The sequence below is a fragment of the Oryctolagus cuniculus genome, chromosome X (genome assembly GCF_051225735.1).
Source record: "Oryctolagus cuniculus isolate XC-2025 breed Fujian yellow rabbit chromosome X, ASM5122573v1, whole genome shotgun sequence".
In the NCBI taxonomy this organism is placed as follows: Eukaryota; Metazoa; Chordata; class Mammalia; order Lagomorpha; family Leporidae; genus Oryctolagus; species Oryctolagus cuniculus.
In genome coordinates, this window is record NC_142888.1 from 113,743,459 (window position 1) to 113,760,475 (window position 17,017).

Consider the following 17,017-nt stretch of genomic DNA (forward strand, 5'->3'; position numbering starts at 1 on the left):
GCCCAGTCCTCCAGTGTGCTGGGCCTTATGTATCTTAGGGTGGGTTAAGGGTCCAGAGAGGGGTTGGGGAGCAGTAGACAGAGGTGAACTTCTCCACACAGGTTTTTGTTTTGTTTTGTTTTGTTTTGTTTTGTTGTTTTTTTTTTTTTTTTTACAGGCAGAGTGGACAGTGAGAGAGAGAGAGAGAGACAGAGACAGAGACAGAGACAGAGAGAAAGGTCTTCCTTTACTGTTGGTTCACCCTCCAATGGCCGCTGCGGCCTGCGCACCACGCTGATCCAGGAGCCAGGTGCCTCTCCTGGTCTCCCATGCTGGTGCAGGGCCCAAGCACTTGGGCCATCCTCCACTGCACTCCCAGGCCACAGCAGAGAGCTGGACTGGAAGAGGAGCAACCTGGAGAGAACCGGCGCCCCAACCGGAACTAGAACCGGCCGCAGCCTATTGAGCCAGGGCGCCGGCTCCATACAGGTTTTTTAAGGTTTCTCCCAGGCTTTCAAACCTGGAAAGGAATACAGGAGGTGGGGTGTGGAACAATACAGGGCATGGGGCTGAGCTGGTCTCTTGAAAGAAGGCAGGGGTAAGGGATAAAATAGAATTTTACCTACTTTCAGACAAGGAGATAAAATGGCTGAGGCTTATATCCCTGTTCCATCAATGGATATTTGAATATTACCACTAATTTCAAAATTTAATTTTAATTGGTATTGTGGTTATGACAATTTTAGAAATACATACTAAAATATGCATGGATGAGATGATATGATGTCAGAGATTTGCTTTAAAATAATCCAGGGTTGGGCAAAGATAGATGGGAATGTAGATGAAATAAGATTAGCCCTTCATTGATATTTGTTGAAGTTGGGTGACTCATGCAGTACACGGGGATTCATTATACTATTCTTTCTACTTTTATGTGTGCCTAAAAATTTCCATAATAAAAAGTGAAGGAAAAAGGTGGGCGAGTTAATATCTGTTGTTCTTACTCTCTAGAAAATCTAAATTAATTGCATTTATTGTTACCTGGTCTTTATTTGCTTTTTTCTCTGTCAGTTGATGGGCCTTGACAGGAAAATGTAATCACCACCCTGGATTATGAAAACACAGACTAAATGTTTGCTGATATTTGAATATAGGTGGGATCTGCTTAACTCAATCCAATACTCAAAAGTCTCAATTTAATTAGAATCAAATTTCAAGATAATTGTTCAGTGACAAAAAGATTTCCCTGGTGCATTTGAAAGAGGAATTAATGAATAAAAAGTTGACTTACGTGCTACTTTCTGGGACTACATCTATTGTAGAAATTGAAGTCCATCTATAAACTTTGTTACCTTGGTATGCATTTTCAGTTCACTGTCTTTAGATTTTTAAAGCAAGGAAAGCAGATGAGCATGGCCCAAAAGTACTTAATGCAAGTTGTACGTTTCAATTTTGTTTCCCCCAGAGAATGCAAATGATGTGGCAGAGCACATTTTAAATTTGCTAAATGAATCTCCTCCTCTGGATGAAGAAGAGACAAAGATTATTGTTTCTAAAGTGTCTGATATTTCGCTATGTGAAAAAATAAGTATGAACTTAACCCAGCTTATGTTACAAATCATCAATGCTGTTTTGGAAAAGCAAAATGATTCCGCCTCTGGTCTGCATGAAGTAAGCAATGAGTAAGTATTAATACTTAGGTAAAAGAAATTATGCAAGAAGTTTAAATTATATGCCATTCATACTTTAGCATACAATCATCACCAATTTAAAAGTCAGGTAGTTAGGCATTGAAAGTACAGTTAGTTCAATAAGATGAGGCCCTTTTATTCAAATACCAGTTGTGAAAGAATGCATTCAAATTTGAGTTGTATCTTACTGATATCAACTTTTCAAATAAGCAGTTACCCTAAACCAAACCTCCAATTGATTTCCTTAACCCTGCTGGTACCCCAGTATTCCTCATTGCTAAGAAATTTATTCAAACAAGTGCTAATGTAAGTAACTTAAAAATAGTACTAGGTATCTCCCTCTAGCTGACAGCCAATCATTAACTAACTTCTCTATGAGGCGCCATACATGCATTTTTTTTTTTTTTGGTCTCTTATGTGGTCTGTTGGGATCCATCTGCTTCTGTCCATCTTCACCCCACCCCCACTCGGAGGCACATTTCCTCTCACCTGACCATCTACAATAACCTAATTGGTTTCCTTGCCTCAACTCTTGACCCTCTATGGTAAATCTTCTACATAGAAGCCAGAGTGAGCTTTTAAAGTGTAGAAGAGGTGGCTTCAAAAGTTCATGGAAAATGAGGTTTTAAAAATAATACCCATCTCGCATGATCTTTTTGAAGCACCCCCCTACTGCATGTATTTCAAATTATTTTTTGCATTCAAATAAGCATATTTTAATTCCACTTTTTATAAAAATTTTGAGCTTCCTCATATCATATCATATTCTCTTGCTTTAAACACCATTCAGTTCTATTCCATTACATGGTGAATGAAATCCAAAGTTCTTATCAGGGACTATGAGGCCTAAAGGATTTGGCTTTATAGACAACATTTTTATTTAATTTTCCAAAACAGTCTTTTGAGACGTGTGCTAATATCACCTCCCACTTTGCAGGCAAAGAAACAGAAGTATAGTGAGATCAGTTTATTTGCACACATGATTAGAAATTAGAGGAGCTACGATGTAGTCTTCAGCCTGATTTAAAAGCCAGTGCTCTTATGTAATAATTTCTAGGCAATATAAACATGGTGACTAAAGTTCAGAGCCAAGTCTTTCAATGAAGAAATCTTTTAAGGAGGCTGGGTTTTACATGAAAAAGTAGGAATAGGGAGCAGCAGGTTAAGCCACCACTTGCTACTCTGGCATCACATATGGGAGCACTGATTCAAATCCTGGCAGCTCTGCTTCTATTCCAGGTCCCTGCTAATGAGCCTAGGAGACAATAGCTGATGACCCAAATGTTTGAGTTCCTGCCACCCAGTGGGAGACCTGGATAAAATTCTTAGTTCCTGGCTTCAGCCTGGCTGTTGTGACCATTTAGGGAGTGAACCATCAGATCGAAGTGCACTTGCTCACTCTCTCTCTCTTCTTCACCCTGCTTTTGAAATAAAGAAAGAAATCTTTAAAAACATTAAAGAATAAAAAGGTAGGAACATTCTTTTCCTCTTGTGGTTGCTTGCAGGATTCTGAGGCTAATCGAGCGTGCTGGTCACAAGATGGAGTTTTGGGGGAGAACTGCAAATCTGATGGTGGCCAGACTGGCTTTGGCCATGCTGCGGGTGGACCACAAGTTTGAAGGAGTGACCTTCAGCATTCGCTCCTATACAGAAGGCACAGACCCTGAGGTGAGTGCCACTTGGGATACAGAGTCATTCAGCCAAGCCCTGGTCCCAGTCTTCATTCATTTACTCCTTAGGTTTCATTTTCAGAGGAACTTCTGAATATACAAATATCCCAGGGAAAATCCATATATTATCCTTAACAGTCTGACAATGATACTGCCTTTGGCCCTGTGCCCCACAACTCATCTAAACTGTCAGCTTATTATTGGCTATCATTGATGGGAACTTACATGTTATATGTGTATTACTGTTTGTGCAGACAAGAAAACAGAGAAATTGAGTAGGTTTTCCAAGGACACACAGTGTATTAATGACTAAGCCAGAATTCAAACCTATGTCTGGCTGGCTTTAAAGTCTGGTCCCTGAATGTTCCCAACACAAAGAAATGATAAATTTTTGAGGTGATTTACATGCTAATTATCCTTATTTGAGCATTACACATACTATACATATATCAAAGTATCCCACTGTGACCCATAAATATGAGCAATTACTGTGTGGCAATTTTAAAAAATGGTCAGTGTCCTTTCTCTCGATGACATTAACCCAGCCTTTGGTAGTCCATAGGCCACCAACCCTACTCAAAGTGATTTGGGAGACTAGATTTTTTAATGGTTACAAAAGTATAAAATTGATATGAAAAAAGCACAAAAATCCTAAGTATATATCCTTTGAATTTTGGCAAATGTATAATGTGTACCAACCAACCCTCTATCAACATAGAAAATATCACTATCAACTCTGAAAACTCCCTCATTCTCCTTTCACAACTAATCCCTGAAACTATCACCTCCAGTGGTAACCACTGTTCTGATAGTTTTCCATGCTAGTTTTTCTTGTTCTAGAATCTTTATACAGATAAAATGGTATGATATGGAATCTCTTAACTAAGGCTTCTTCTTTAAAGAAAAATAACTAAGGTTCTGTAACCTTAGTTTTCCACTAAGAGTTTACCTTGAGGGCATAACTGAACTGAGCCACCCTCCCCACTCCATCTCGAAGGGTTAGAAAGATGACTGTTGCAAAGCAGATCTCAACAGTCTGAAGCTCTGTAACCAGCATTAACTGACAAAAAACAACTTCCATCTAAATCCTCATAAAAACGTTTCAGTAAAAAAAAAGGAAGAAAAAGAAAAGAAAAACAGGGGCAATGGTTACATTTCATCTAATACACGCAATTTTGGCTAGAGTGTTACAGATGGAAACAGCACTACTACAAAACTCCCACTACAGCACGCTATACACACCTGTGTTCCAAGCCCACTCACACCCCCCAGTGCTTCCACCTCCATTATTTCCCCACCTGTTGGGCCTACTGGCAGAGGAGCATTTAGATCTCTTTGATCCAGTCTTTGTTGTGAGGCTGGAATATGTGGGTATCAGCCTGGTAAATAAGATAGCTGAGGTCTGCCAGATCATCAATAAAACCAAACTGACTGATAATCATATGTGATAAGATGGACTTTTGGGATTCAGTCTCTTCAGATATTCCTTACACATTTTACAAACACCTTCCAAGCATTCATTCACAGATTTATAGCCTAAGTTCTGCCCTCTGGCTTCTTGATGGGCTGCACCAGCAAAATGGCGTGAAACACTGCACCCAGCTCTTCTCTTTGTAGCCACTGCAGACACCACTGCTGCACACGAGGTTAGCACAAGGTTTCTTTCATTTAGCATACTGGCTTTTTTTTTGACAGGCAGAATTAGACAGTGACAGACAGAGACAGAGAGAAAGGTCTTCCTTCCGTTGGTTCACCCCCAAAATGGCCTCTAGGGCTGGCGCGCTACGCCGATCCAAAGCCAGGAGCCAGGTGCTTCTCCTGGTCTCCCAGGCGGGAGCAGGAACCCAAGCACTTGGGCCATCCTCCACTGCCTCCCGGGACACAGCAGAGAGCTGGACTGGAAGAGGAGCAACCAGGACAGAATCCGGCGCCCCAACCGGGTCTAGAACCCAGGGTACTGGCACCGCAGGTGGAGGATTAGCCTAGTGAGCCGTGGTGCCAGCTGCATACTGGCTTTTTTAAAATTGAGGTTTGTCCTATTAAATGCATAGCTTTTTCCTTTTTTATTACTGAGTAATGTTCCATTAATTAGCTATACCACATATTGTTTGTGTATCCTGTCCTTGATAGACATTTGTGTTGTTTCCACTTTAGGTTATAAAGAATAATGCTGTTAAGAACGTTCGTATAGAAGTCTTTTTGTAGACATATGTTGTCATATGTCTTAGAAAAATGCATAGTATTGAAACTGCTGACTCAGAGATTCTGTATAAGTTTCTAACAAACTCTCATACTGTTTTCTAAAGACACTAATGATGTGGAGTAGTTTTTTTGTTTCCATTTTGAATATGCACAACTTTTCTTTGGTAAAGTATCTGTCAAAATCCTCTGTACATTTTTAAATTGGATTGTTTGTTTTCTTATTATTGAATTATAAGTATTTTTATATATTCTGGATATGTCATTTTTCAAATATATATTTTTTTTTTTTGACAGGCAGAGTGGACAGTGAGAGAGAGAGAGAGAGACAGAGATAAAGGTCTTCCTTTACCGTTGGTTCACCTTCCAATGGCCGCTGCGGCCAGCTCACCATACTGATCCGAAGCCAAGCAGGAGCCAGGTGCTTCTCCTGGTCTCCCATGCGGGTGCAGGGCCCAAGCACTTGGGCCATCCTCCACTGCACTCCCGGGCCACAGCAGAGGGCTGGCCTGGAAGAGGGGCAACTGGGACAGAATCCAGCGCCCCAACTGGGACTAGAACCCGGTGTGCTGGCGCCGCAGGCAGAGGATTAGCCTATTGAGCCGCGGCGCCAGCCCAAATATATGTTTCTAAAGTGTTTTCTTTATACTTGGCCTATTTATTTTCTGAATAGTATATTTTGATGTCCTTAAGTTTTTAGTATTTCTGAGGTCTAGTTTGTAGGTTTCTTTCTTTTATAAATAACCATATGTAACTTGGTTAAGAGAACTTTGCCAACAAGGAAATCATGAAGATATGCTGTGCTTTCCTTTTAAAGCTTCATGGTCCCAATTTCTATTTGTAGGACGACAATCCTAATTAATTTTTATGTATGGTGTGAGGTAAGGGGTTGGAGATCATTTTGTTCCATGTGGGTATCCAGTTTGTTCAGCACCATTTAAGGAAGATAGCTCTTTCCCTGTTGGCTTGCTTTGGTACCTTTGACAAAAATTCAATTAGTAATACAATAAAAAAGGTCAAATAGTTGTGTAACATGGATCTATGTCTGGGCTTTCTATCCTGTTTCATTTACTTTTCGTAGGGTCTTGAAGGCACATATGTAGGCCCTTGAACTTTATTGTTTTTCAGAATTCTTTTGGCTATTCTATTCCTTTTGCATATCCACATGAATTTTTTAATCTGATTACCAATTTGTACAAAAAACTCACTAAAATTGTGACTGGAATTAAATTGAAGCAATTGATCAATTTTAAGAAAATTTGTTTCCTAATAATAATGACTTCTAATCCAGGAACATTTATTTATGTCTATTTAAATATCTCTCAGGAATGTTTTATAGTTTTAAGTAGAGAGATGTTGCATGTCTTCTGATAAGTTTATTTCAAAATATTTTATATTTTGGAACTGTTGCAAATGGAATAGAGCTTACATTTTCCATCTATTTATTGAAAGTATACAAAAACACAATTGATTACATATATACCATATATAACACATGTACTTTTTCATATTATATATGAAATATATAATACAGGTTGGGTGAGCATATCTAATTGGAAAAGCTGAAATACAAATGCCTTTCAATTTTGGATTTTGAAGCATTTTGGATAAGGGCTGCTGAACTGATAAAATCTATGTAAATATTCAAAAATCTGAAAAATTCCAGAGTCTGAAACATTTTCTTTCCTAACCACTTCAGAAAAGGACTATTCAAACTTTTTAAATAATACACACATTCACGCACACACACACATACAGACATACACCCACAAAGAGTCTTCAAAAAGTTCATGGAAAATGCATGTTATAAAAAAAACCTATGCATGGATTTAATTTTTTTTCAATTTTCCATGCACTTTTTGAAGTACTTTCATATAATTATAAATTTTATATCCGTGCATTTTCTAAATTCACTTATTGTTTCTAGTAGTTATTTTAGTGATTTCTTAGGACTTTTCTATATAAGCCAACATCATCTGACAATTGACAGGTTTTTTCTTAAGTAATTATTTTAATTTCATTTATTACTTTTTTTGCATTTTAAAAGATTTATTTATTTATTTGAAAGAGTTACAGAGAGGCAGAGAGAGAAAGAGAGAGAGAGAGAGAGGTTTTCCATCTGCTGGCTCACTCTCCAAACGGCCACAATGGCTGGAACTGAGCCGATCCGAAACCAGTAGCCTGGAGCTTCTTCCGAGTCTCCCACCTGGATATAGGGGCCCAAGGGCTTGGGCCATCTTTTGCTGTTTTCCCAGGCCATTAGCAGGGAACTTGATTGGAAGTGGAGCAGCCAGGACTCCAACTGGCACCAATATGGAATGCCAGCTCTGCAATTGATGGTTTTATCCGCTACGCCACAGTGCCACCCCCTACTTTTGCTTCATTTTTGATGTCTAATAATTCCAATAAGAAATTGAATAGAGGTGGTTGATGTGAGAATATTTGTTTTGTTCTTGATATTAGATGAAAAGTATTCACTATTTTACTATTACTATGTTGGCCATGTTTATGTTTTTTAGGTGCTCCTTATTTAATTGAGGGAGGTACCTTCTATTCCTAGTTTGCTGAAAATTTTTGTCATGAGTTGTTGAGTTTCGTCAAATGATTTTTCTCTATCTATTGAAATAATTTATCCTTTATTATTTTAATATTGTGATTTACATTGATTTTAAAATGTTAAAAATATCAAACCAATATAGTACATTTATTTTTTTTAAAAAGATTTATTTGTTTATTGGAAAGGCAGAGTTATAAAGAGACAGAGAGAGGTCGTCTATCCACTGGGGTTCACTCCCCAAATGGCCAGCATGACTGAAATTGGGCTGATTCAAAGCCAGGAGCCAGGAGCTTCTTCCAGGTCTCCCATGTGGGTGCAGGGGCCTAAGTACTTGGGCCATCTTCTACTGCTTTCCCAGGCACATTAACAGGCAACTGTATTAGAATTAGGCCAGCCAGGACTTGAACCAACACCCATATGGAATGCCAGTACTGCAGGTGGTGGCTTAACCCGCTAGGATACAGCCATGGTCCCAGACCAATTGTACATTTCTTGAAAAAATCTCATTGGTCACAACGTACTATTCTTTTGTATATTGATATTTACAATGAGTTTATATTTTGTTAATTTTTTTTACACTTGTGTTCATCAAAGATGTTGGTCTGATTTGTTTTTAAATTTCATGGGCTTTAGATGAAGAGTTTGCTACATTTACAGAAGTGAATTGGGAAATGGTATCTTTCCTATTTTCAGAAAGAGTTTGTGTAACATTGGTATTATTTCTTCATTAAAGGCTTGATAGAGTTCTCAAAGAAACCCTCTCGGTCAGCAGTTTTTTTTTGATTTATTTCTTTATTTGAAAGTCAGAGTTATATCTATCTATCTATCTATCTATATATATATATATATATAGAGAGAGAGAGAGAGAGAGACCTTCCATCTGCTGGTTCACTCTCCAGATGGCACCAACAGCCAGTGCTGGGCCAGGACAAAGCCAGGAGTTAGGAGCTTCATCCAGGTCTCCCACATGGGTGGCAGGGGTCCAAGGACTTGGGACATCTTCCCTGATTTCCCAGGTGCATTAGCAGAGATCTGGATCAGAAGTGGAGCATCTGGGACTTGAACTGTTGCTTGTATGGAATGTTGGCACTGCAGACGGTGGCTTTATCTGCTACACCACAATGCTGGCGCCTACAGTTTCTTTGTAGGAAGCTTTTTTGATAGCAAGTTCCATGCATTTGTTGAATATGCAGCCATTCAAATGTCCTCCTTCATCCATTGTGTCCATTTTGGTTAGTTGTATTTTTATAAGAATTGATTTCATCTAACTTGTCAAGCTTGTTAGTGATAGTTCATAGTACGTTCTTATTTTTTTTATTTTTTTAACTTTTATTTAATGAATATAAATTTCCAAAGTACGGCTTATGGATTACAATGGCTTCCCCCCCATAACGTCCCTCCCACCCGCAACCCTCCCCTCTCCCACTCCCTCTCCCCTTCCATTCACATGAGGATCATTTTCAATTCTCTTTATATACAGAAGATCAGTTTAGCATACATTAAGTAAAGATTTCAACAGTTTGCTACCACACAGAAACATAAAGTGAAAAATAATAGATGATTTTTTAAATGATGATGAAATCAGGTAAGACCTATTGTCATGTTTAATCCCAGTGAGAGTCAAGTTGGGAATTGATAATTTCTTCTTCTTCTTCTTTTTTTTTTCGGAAGATCAGTTTAGTATACATTAAGTAAAGATTTCAACAGTTTGCACCCCCATAGAAACACAAAGTGAAATATACTGTTTGAGTACTCATTATAGCATTAAGCCTCAATGTACAGCACATTAAGGACAGAGATCCTACATGAGGAGTAAGTGCACAGTGACTCCTGTTGTTGACTTTACCAATTGACACTCCTGTTTATGGCATCAGTAATCTCCCTATGCACCAGTCATGAGTTTCCAAGACTATGGAAGCCCCTTGAGTTCTCTGACTCTTATCTTGTTTAATTCTTATCTGGTTTAATTCTGTAATTAATACACAGTTATTCTTAAGTGTTGAAATTTAACTGAAATGTGATCCCTGTTAAACATAAGAGTGGGAATAAGAGAGGGAAGAGATGTACAATTTGGGACATGCTCAAGCTGACTTGCCCCAAATGGTAGAGTTAGAAACATACCAGGGGACTCCAATTTAATCCTATCAAGGTGGCATGTACCAATGCCATCTCACTAGTCCAAGTGATCAATTTCAGTTCACAATTGATCATAATGAAAGTTCTAAGAGTCAAAGGGAGCACATAAACAAGTCTAGTACCTGCTAATACTAACAGATAGAATAAATAAAGGGGAGAGTGATCCAACATGGGAAGCGAGATACTCAGCCGACTCATAGAATGGCGGATGTCCTAAACAGCACTCTGGCCTCAGAATCAGCCGTAAAGGCATTCGGATCTGGCTGAAAAGCCCATGAGAGTATTTCAGGCATGGAAAGCCAAGACACTCTGGCAAAAAAAAAAAAAAAAAAAAAAAAAACCAACACCTAAATAAAAGATCTCTGTGAGCGAGATCCCAGTGGAAAGAACAGGTCTTCAAAGAAGGAGGTACCTTTCTCTGAAGGGAGGAGAGAACCTCCACTTTGACTATGACCTTGTCTGAACAAGATAAGAGTCGTTCTTATTATTTTTAAGACCTGTAGGATTTATAGGGGGAATCAGAAAATTTATTTGCTAAAGTATAGATAATAAATATTTCTGTTCTGTTAGAACTGCCATCCAGAAGATGGGAAGAGTGGAAGATGAAGGAGGAGGGGAGGAGAGAAGATAATAGAAACAAAAACAGAAACAGAAACAAAACAAAAATAAGAACATGCAGTAGACAGAGACTGCCTGTAGTTTGTAATTCCTTTACACATATGACAGAGACAGGCAGAGATTTGCACCTGTTTATGCTCAGAATGCGGTATCTCCTCTTGCTGTCTCTGTTCCAGATGTGCCCTCTCTCTACTACCTTCTAGTGGTTGTGCTTCCCCTGATCTTTGTTTTCTGGTTCTACTTGCCAGAAATTCTGCAGGTTTTCCATTGTACTTCACAACGTTAGTTTAAGTATGTTAGCAGGCTATATGCTATAAAAACAGGTAACGCACCTCGTGATGTTACCTTTTTCCAAATGTCTAGTCTTCTCTCAAGTCTGTCTGCTTTTGTTTGTTTTCCAGTGCTTTCAAGTCACTGTTATTTTGTGTAGTTGTTATATACAAGAGGATCAAGTCCATTAGGAGCTACTTAACCATACTGGAAGTAAATGTTGAATTTCCATTGCATTTTGTTTACATTTGAGGGTTTCTATTATAAACCTTGGTGGAGAAATCAACCAACCAACCTCAACCACATTGATGGTTGAAGTGAAATCATGACCACTCCATGGTTCTTCCAGAGTTCATTTGCGCTAGAGGAGCCACATGACTTTGAGTTCACAATTCATTTGTGAAAATATAAACTTTCATTCTCTTAGTATACATCCAGTTAGGTAATAACTCCTTAAAAGACAGTATGGATAATGGGGAAAACAAGGGTCAAAATCACATCTGTCTTTTTCAATCCCATCCAAGCTATGTGAACCTGGGTAAGTCATTTAATCTCTCTGAACCTTCATTTCCTGATAACATTAACAGCTTACCTCTGTGTTCTCGGATGCTAGATCATGTGAGAGAATGTAGGGAAGGGTGCGCATAGACCTTATTTTGCTTGAGAGAGTCCATGTTTAGTACTGTGGTCCCAGTGTAATTATTGATTAGGCTGTCATTCAGTCTCAAAAATGTTACAGTAATTATCAAGTACTACTACCAATCAAATAAGCAAGTCCTTCAGCTATTAAGTCTCTAGAAGAATTCCCTTCCCAATTTTTAACAAAACATTGCTCCATGAACTATGGGGCAAGTGCCTAATGTCCTTGTACTATGTTTGGTTGATGTTTCAGTTTTCACTTTCAGAACTATATGGGGATAAGTGGCTTGATTTCCAGACTGGCTTTCATTACTGAGAACCAGGATCAATCTCCTAGTTTGTCACTACCCTTCCCACCTCTATTGTTACTCCAGTGGAAGCAGATTGAATACAAAGAACCACAGAGACAGGCTTAGAAAGGAATAGGTGGTATGTGCGTGTGTGTTGGGGGGGGTGCTGTATGTGTGCAGGCATGTGATTCCAAGTGTGTCATGTATGTGGGTGTTCATGTGCATGCATTTACATGTGTGTGTGTGCGTGTTAAAGGTGTATCATAGCTTCCAGAGCTAGTTCCCATACTTCAGCCCTCAGCCCGCTGTGTGATATTCTGGGGTTGGGGTTGGGGTTGGGGCTGGGGTGGGAGTGGGCAGGACTGTACTCTGATGGGTGAAGACTGCTGTTTTCATTTCCTGACATTTTTTTTTGGCAGATTTACCTAGGTGATGTCCCTGCGGGGAAGGTTTTGGCCTCTATATATTTGCCTAAATCACTGAAGAAGAGGCTTCGTGTTAACAACTTACAGACCATCTTGTTCAATTTCTTTGGGCAAACTTCCCTCTTTAAGGTAAGTTTTTGCCTCTGGTAACTGTCATGAACTGACATACGGTGGGTGAGTCATTGTAATTATGAACTCCTGCTATTTTCATTATGTTCTGTTTATTTTAGAATACGCTGTCTGATTGATTCTACAAGTCTTCTAGCACAACCCCTGGCCCTCCACATGATTCAACATCTACTTTAATGATGTTGTACCGTTTTTAATTTCACAGCCTCTCAGCTCTGGAAGGGACCGTAAGGCTTATCTGGTGACCAAGCAGAGGCCTCCAGACTTTTCTGCACCAGAAAAGAACAGCGCGTTCTGCTGATGAAATGCCCTTTCAGCTCGCCCGTGCTTTCTTCTCCAGTCTCCCTGGCTCCTCGCAGCCAACATGCCCACTCTTTGGGGCCAATTGCTTTGAGCTGGGTGGATTCTAGCAGCACATTTGCCTGCGGGCACTTGTTGCTCCTTCTCACTGCCTGCACAGAATCTTTTCTGAGGGCTCTGGTCCTCATCCTCATGCCTTAGTTTCCTCCCATGTGAAATGGGATCACAACATGACTACATAGAGCTTTTGAAGGACTGAAGGAGTGAATGCTGCCAAGTGATTATGGTATTGCCCAACACATAATAAACACCTTTGCATTGCTACTATTATCTTCACCCTATCTTGGGCATCTGCCTAACCAAAGACCCGTTACTTCAAGACATTTATTTTCATGTGGCTGTTGGGAAGGCAGCAAGCAGAATTTGCATGAAGTTGATGATGATCAACACTATCGATTATCAATATTTACATTTATTATCTTATCGACTCATCAGTAATCAAGATTCAAAGAAGTTATGCAATTTTGCTCAAGGTCTCACAGCCAGGAAGTGGTACATCTAGGTATCAAACCTAGACTGACTACAAAATTCATGTACTTAGGAGGCCAATACATTAACTTGGCCAGATGTGTTTGTGTTTTTAAAGAGGTTATCCAAAGGAATGAATGTCTAATGGTTAAACATTCGCAGTTATTTTAGTGGAGACTAAACATGTCAAATCACTTTCATCTATATCTGTAAGACTATCTTTAAAAAAGATTTATTGGCTAAAATACGGATTTAAAATTCTGCTTAATAATGTAAAATGTACAATGTTGCCATTAGGAAAAGCTTCTTTCAAATGTATTTCAATTGTTCTCTTGTATATTTTTACCTAAGGTGATGAGCCCATTAAGTAAAGGTTTTTTCAGTAGTATAGAAGACATTATAACAAATTCTTGAAAGCTGAAACAATATTTATTTACGTTTTTATTTAAAAGCCAGAGTGAGAGTGAGAGAGAGAGAGAGAGAGATATCTTTCATCCGCTGGTTCACTCCCCAAATGACTGCAATGGTCAGGGCTGGGCCAGGCGAAAGCCAGGAGCCAGGAGCTTCCTCCAGGTTTCCCATGTGGGTGCAGGGACCCAAGCACTTGGTCCATCTTGTACTGCTTTCCCAGGCACATCAGCAGGGAGCTGGATCACAGGTGGGACAGCCATAACTCCAACTGGTGCCTAAATGGGATGCTGGTATTGCAGGCAGCAGCTGAACTTGCTATGCTACTACTCCACAACACCAGTCCCCATAAGACTGATAACTCTGAAATTCTCTAGCCACTTCTATGTCTAAATTCTATTTGTTGCTTGGTCCAAATCCTGTGCAGATGCCTGCCTAGAGTCAGTCAGTGTATCCCGGCTCTCCTGCTTCTCTCCTGGACAAAAAGTTTTAGTAAAACATTTAAATCAAAATGTAAAATGTGGCTCATAGCTTTGTGTCCCTTTTAATAGGCTTATCACTTCTCTGCGTCCTCTTAGGTGCCATTCTTTTAGTCTTAATTTCTCTCCTTTCTTCAGAGGGCTGTAATGTTTGCTTTTCTCGTCCATGAAAAGCCCAACTTGTTTCTCCCTAGCTTGCACACTTAAGTCATTTTCCACTCACTAACAATCACCTACTGAGAGGAATTAAAGATCTTGTCACAATTCGCCTGCCACCGGGTGCTCAGAATTCACAGGTTCCTGTCTCTTCTTCGTTTTGCCAGTACTTCTTGAATCCTTACCCTGTGTGTTACCTGGTAACACCTGCTCTCATGGGAACTGGCGGTGTGGTGGGCAAGGGAGACCTGAAGGCCCTAACGTTGACAGGTGAATCCGACATGGGGCTCTGTGCCGTGGATTGTTGGAGAGTGAGTGCTTATGAAAGATGCTGCCCTTTAACTACCTGTTGCTGGAGTCTCTGAGTCTCACAGCCTTGCTTTTGCACTGCTGGCTCTAGCATCTTTCCATACCAATCCTGACAGTCTTGACAACACACCCCCTTAGAAAGTGTTGATTAGACCTCAATCCTGAACAACGTGTGCCTTACCCTCCAGGCTTCCACTAGCCGCACTTCTCAGGGCGGGGCAAGGCACCAGGCGAGGGCAGGCTGGCACAGGCGCCGTGGGAACACTGAACAGCACCTCCCATTGAGAGATTGGGAAATGCCTCCTGTGAGAGGGCTCACAGCTGAGACCTGATGCTGATCTAGAAGACTGAAGACAATGAGCAGGAGGGAGAGAGACTTCAGGCAGAGGGAACGGGCTCAGAGGTGTAACAGGGAAAACTGGAGCCTAGTGCACAAAGGTTGGTGGGGTGAGGGATGATCTATTTCCTCTCCAAGCATGACTACCATTTTGTGGGCAAGGGAACCGAAAGGGGAAGTCCTCAGTCATTGTGTGTCTCCTTCTTTTGCCTTTGCAGCAGAGCAAAAGATATCTCAGACTAAGTTGAGAGAACCTCTTACATGTCATCTCATCCACCCTCTTTCTTCATGTTCTCAATGTTCCCAGAAATGGGAGGACTTTCAAGGAACAAGAAAGCCTAGGCTAGTGTGGGGAGCAACTCAGACTAGACTAAGTTACTCGAATTAAGACTTATTCTATGCATCTGCTCTTCCACAATATGGCGCTGGGAGAGGAGTAAACAGCTTCTACACAGCTGCCTCCAGTTCAACCAATAAACTGTAGAACCTGCTCCTGATTGGAGGAGAGCAGCGTACTTGGCGTGTGGGTAGCAGAGTTGGGATTGGTGGAAGAGGACTATAAAGGAGGAGAGAGACAACATGCACCAGGAACACCTGAGGAACATCTGAGCAGCCCCCGAGAGAGCCGGCCTGCGGTGTGCCGCTCCCCTGCAGAAGTGGGGAAAGTGGCAGGGGGAACCGCCCTTCCACGGAGGTGGAAGGGTCGGTAGCCAACCGAGGAAGAACCAGCAGCAAACCCGGGAAGGGCCGAGCAGACAAAAGAACAGTGCGGGGTCCTGTGTCGTTCCTCCACGAAGAGGGGGAGCGACAGGCTAGCACTTGGTATGGAAGTGCCAGCCAGTGTCCAGGTCACTGTATCTTGCTGCGGATACACCTCTAGATCAGGTGTTTCTGGGAAGGGCTGGGGGTGGGATTCCACTGGGAAGGCTGCACTGAACCCCCAGGTTGGCTTTGCATGTCACAACACGGAAGTGAGTTGCTTCATAGTAGACCACAGGCTGCGTTCCCAGTGATTCTGGTATCAGAGACATCAGGGCTCGGGTTGGGTGGAGAAAGGGGGCTCTGCACTATTCCTTTCTAAATATGAATGTCTGGCATCTTCTAAATGTGGCCCAGCAGACTCCCCAAAGGATACCATCTGTGCTCATACCCTCTACACTTTCTTGGCAAGTTCTCAGAGGCTTGCTTATCCTCCCTCCTGCCTTGCACCAGTCCCATGGCTGATTTCCTCACTTGTGCCCTGGAAGAGACAGTCTCTCAGCTGGCTAACCTCTCACAGCTTTGCCTGGTGGGGCTTTGTCCCTGCTAATCAGCAAGTCCTACATCTCAGCAGCTATATACTACTTTGTTGCCTCTAAAGCAACATGTATTAAGCATCCCTACCCTGTCAATCATCAGCTGTGTGATGTTTAGCCATTTAGTCAATGAACCTCCTCAAGCCTCAGTTTAATCTGAAAATGTCTGTATTATTTCATTTAGGACTGCAGATAGTCTGTATGTAACTAGCTTACAGTGAGCATGAGATGAAATACCTTTGTGTACTGTCTGTGTGTAGGAACACCAGGACCCATAATGTCTGGGCTGTGGCCTCAGAGCTCATGGGCCCCTAGTGAGGAGATGATGGTCCTCAGAGACTTGCTTCAAGCTGGATGCCGAACAACTTGCTGCCATCTCTAGTGAGGACAGAATAGGAAGTGCCTTGTACATAGTCACTTCTTAACATGATGACTTCAAGTTTCCTTGTATGGAAGGACCCTCTACTCAAAAGTGTGGTTGTAGGTTACAACTGGGATAAGCTGTGAAATTTCAAGGTCTATAGAGTTATCAGAGTAGGGAATAGTTTCATTTTGTTTCTACTGCAGCAATGAGTACTGGGCGAAAACCCAACGTTTGTTGG

The 17,017-nt window shown here is 41.0% G+C and overlaps 1 protein-coding gene and 1 pseudogene across 1 annotated transcript in view; one reads left to right on the forward strand and one right to left on the reverse strand.

The window, feature by feature from the left end:
• ADGRG4 (adhesion G protein-coupled receptor G4) overlaps positions 1-17,017 on the forward strand; it is a 149,454-nt gene that overhangs the window by 99,413 nt on the left and 33,024 nt on the right. Inside the window, 3 exon segments of the mRNA XM_089323950.1 lie at positions 1,445-1,661; positions 3,176-3,338; positions 12,469-12,603. Of these exon segments, the coding sequence (XP_089180076.1) occupies positions 1,445-1,661; positions 3,176-3,338; positions 12,469-12,603 (515 nt within the window).
• Positions 4,627-9,324, reverse strand: LOC108178678 (enhancer of rudimentary homolog pseudogene; annotated as a pseudogene).